Source organism: Acanthisitta chloris, unplaced genomic scaffold, assembly GCF_000695815.1.
Source record: "Acanthisitta chloris isolate BGI_N310 unplaced genomic scaffold, ASM69581v1 scaffold22748, whole genome shotgun sequence".
Lineage (NCBI taxonomy): Eukaryota > Metazoa > Chordata > Aves > Passeriformes > Acanthisittidae > Acanthisitta > Acanthisitta chloris.
In genome coordinates this window covers 4,407-8,096 of record NW_008688986.1, presented here as the reverse complement: position 1 = coordinate 8,096, position 3,690 = coordinate 4,407, and the positions used below count along the sequence as shown (strand labels likewise).

Here is a 3,690-nt window from a genome sequence, read left to right as displayed (position 1 = left end):
ACCAGTAAGTTTTCAGCCTCCTACAACTGCATTTACTGCTGACAACATCTCATTGAGGCAAAAATTGCAGCATAAACAGAGTTGTAAGTGCTGTTGTGGTGCGAGTGAAAATGAACTTAGAGCTCACTGAAGGGAGCACATACCTGGGATACTGCTTGGCGAAGGTCTCCCAGCGTTTTCCTTCTATCAATAGTCAGATCCACAACACTCTCTTTCCATGTAAGGGAAGGGTGCAAAGCCCCATTGTGGAATCGATAGCAGGAGCTCAAATGGAGGTGCAAGTCAATGCCATTGTTTGCTGAGTCACACTCGGCTCTTTGAGAGAATAGCACAACAAACTGCTGAACTGAACACACACAAACTGTGCAGCTCTCCTGGAACTGATCCCCCCCATGGCTCAATTTCCTGGCACACTTGCTCCTCCATCAAGTGGTGTGCAAAAAGGTGTCCAAAGATGTCAAGTGACTCAAAGGTCATACAATGCAGAGGTGGCACAGAGACCTCCACACCAGCACTCCAGCAGCAAGTTCTGGGTTTCCACACCCTGCTGTCAGCTTTCTAACAGAATGATTAACTTCATCTTGCCCAGAGATGTTGTGGACTCCCATCCCTGAAGTGATCCAGACCAGGTTGGATGGGGCTTGGATCAACCTGAGCTAGAGGAAGGTGTCCCTGTCCATGCCAGGAAGGTGGAATGAGATGGCCTTTGAGGTCCCTTCCAACTCAGATTGCTCTGGGGCTGTGTGATTTTTAAGCCTCTAGAGACTTTTAGGTTTCTTCAGGCTGTGTCATCCATGCTCTGCTGGAATGCAAAGCTAGGGCAGACACAGCTGTGCCGCCCACCTCCTTTGCACCTGTATCCAGCTCTATCAGCCCAATGTAGCAGCAAACACTCCATTTATTTAAAAAAAAAAAAAAAGTGAATTCACATGAGAGATGGAATCATGGAATCACAGAGTGGCTTGGGATGGAAGGAACCAGAAAGATATTGTTCCACCCCCTACTGTGGGCAGGGACAACTTCCACTAGCCCAGGTTGCTCCAAGCTCCATCCAACCTGGCCTAGAACACTTTCAGGGATGGAGCAGCCACAGCCTTGTGTGAAGTATCCCGTAAGACCTGTCTGCCTCGTCTCTGTATTTTGATACCTTCACTGTGATTCAAGTGTAGCATCACTTTTGTGTCCCTCAACAGAAGGAAAAGTTTCAACTACCCTGAATACCACTAACTCTTTCCTCCACGTTTCAGGCAAAGAACACAATTTCTCTGATATTTCACAGTCACTCCCCTTTCTCCCAATAGAGAATTCCCTTTATAAACAAAATTAAGATCATGTATTCCACTCTCTTTCCAGAGTCACATCAATTTTCCCCCAAAACAATACAATTTTAAACTGTATGTATGTTTCCCTTGAAATTCTGCAGGTTCTGCCCCTAATAGGGAGGCAGAAGGCACAACCTGGATACATGGATTGCATTCCTCAAGCTCTGTAACATGAAATCACTAGAGTCTCTGGCTCTACTCAAGGAGTTTCTTTCCTCCTAGATCACTTCAGAGACCTCAGGTAAGAAGGCTGTTACATCAATATACCTCTTCCTTTGCAGCTCAGTATTAGCAGCATTCATTTCATTCAGGAGGTGCTCAGGAATTTGATACCTTGGATTTCCTCGTGCTGTAACAAAAAATATAGGCTGGTTTGGCTTCAAATGTGGTTTGGCAAACAAGAAAAGAGATCAAGTTGAGACATTACAGACTCACAGCAATTATGCTCACAACAAAGAAAACTAAACTACAAGCTGAAATAAAGAACAAAGTCGGTTTACTTCTTGCAATCAACCTTTCTCTGAGGGAACTGAACACATAAAGGTCATTCTTTCTGCAAGTCCAACACACATTGGTAACTTTCTTCACAAGATTAGGCATGATTAACTGGGATTGCTCTCATTTGTAAACAGGGCTGGGACTGGAGCATCAGTTTGTGTGGATTTGAGTAGACATCATATAACAAAACCTAAACCTAATGCACCACCAAAAGACAAAGGTTTATTTTTAATAAGTAGAGCACAAAGAACCTACTGATTCCTTTAAAAATGTTACTTAATATACAATCCCATGTTCTAATGGGCTTCATTTCAGAACTGCAGTGATAGGACATGGGGAAATGGGTTCAAACTGAAGGAGAGAAAGTCTACGTCAGATGTGAGAGAAAAGCTTTTCACTGTGAGGGTGGCACAGGTTGCCCAGGGAAGTGGTGGCTGCCCTGACCCTGGCAGTGTTCAAGGCCAGGCTGGATGAGGCCTTGAGCAACCTGATCTAGTGAGGAGGTGTCCCTGCCCAGGGCAGGGGGGTGGGACTAGATGATCTGTAATGTGTATTCCAACCCTTAAATTCTGTTATTAGCAACAACTTGTATTTGTTTCAGCTGTTCTGCTATTACTTGCAAAGCACCCTAAAAAACACTAGTGTCAGATTAAATGGTCACCACCACTTCGTATCTTCATTCAATACCTTCTACACATGATCACTACAAGGAAAACTGTATCTTCAGTTCTTGGAAAGGCCAAAAAAACCCAACAGCCTTCACCCTCCAGAAAAGCTACCAAAGGAGGAAGCCCTAGAACATCAAGATGGGTTTTGCATACCTTCAGGAGGTCGTTTTAGTAGAGTTTTTCGGTAGAACAGCATGTAGGCACTCTCTTTACCCTGAAATTGCTTCTCAATGTCCTTCTCCTTGATGGGCTGAACTTTGGAGTCATTCAGGTCAAACCAATGGCAACCAGCAGAACTGGCCCTTGGCTTTGGAGAGGTTTTCTCTGAATTCCACTGGACATCGTTCTTCTGAGGAGGGCTCTGGAGATCTTGTCCTGTAGAATCCAGCTTCAACAGAAACTTGTGTGCTTCCTTCAGCCCAACCTTGTTTTCATCAGGACTCAACTGAAATACCTGAGGATGGTTCTGCAAATACTGGAACGAAAGCAAGGCAAGATGAAGACACCGAGTTTGACATGCAGCAGCATTAGCTCCTTCACCTGACTCATCCTCAAACTGATACACAAACCTCAGCGCTTCAAACCTGGCTTTTCTCATATATTTCCTCAGTTTGGACTGAAAAACATAATTTTCTTTCCACCTGACCTTTTATATGTTCTTGTTGCCTTTGTTTCTTATGCAACTTCAAACTATTATGTAAGAAACAGCAAAAAAAAATGTTTCTAAGCATAAATGTGTCACTAAGACTTAAATCAGACTAACTTCTGGATTTCAGTTTTCATCAGCATAATCAAAACCTCATTTTGTACTTCAATTCAAAGAGCTTAAAACAACCTGTTTCAATTCTCATCCTACTGACCATTCAATAGGAATAGAAACTGTTATAAAGTTATCTGAACAGCAAAAACCAAACTAACACGTGTGATTACCTTGCGTAATGCTCCGTATTGTTTTCGGTACTTCTTATTCCAGGACACTCCTTTTTTCTCCAATAACTTCTGCCCTAATTGATCCACGGGAATTTGTTTAGATTCTTCCTACAGAAAAATTAAAAAGCAGGATAACAAAGGCTACAAAAGTCATGGGATCAACACAAAGAAGCCAAGTCTGAAGTGCTTCAAGCATTCCTGGTTTTCAGTAAGACAATGTAGGGAGTGTGTCGGGGAGGGTCAGGTTGAGTATCAGGACATGATTCTTCCCC

The 3,690-nt window shown here is 43.3% G+C and overlaps 1 protein-coding gene across 1 annotated transcript in view; it reads right to left on the bottom strand.

The window, feature by feature from the left end:
- Window positions 1–3,690, bottom strand: part of USP40 (ubiquitin specific peptidase 40) — a gene marked incomplete at both ends in the record, with an annotated part of 18,402 nt that overhangs the window by 11,870 nt on the left and 2,842 nt on the right. Inside the window, 4 exons of the mRNA XM_009081262.1 lie at window positions 144–315; window positions 1,590–1,671; window positions 2,642–2,963; window positions 3,419–3,526. Of these exons, the coding sequence (XP_009079510.1) occupies window positions 144–315; window positions 1,590–1,671; window positions 2,642–2,963; window positions 3,419–3,526 (684 nt within the window). The remainder of the gene's footprint in view (window positions 1–143; window positions 316–1,589; window positions 1,672–2,641; window positions 2,964–3,418; window positions 3,527–3,690) is intronic.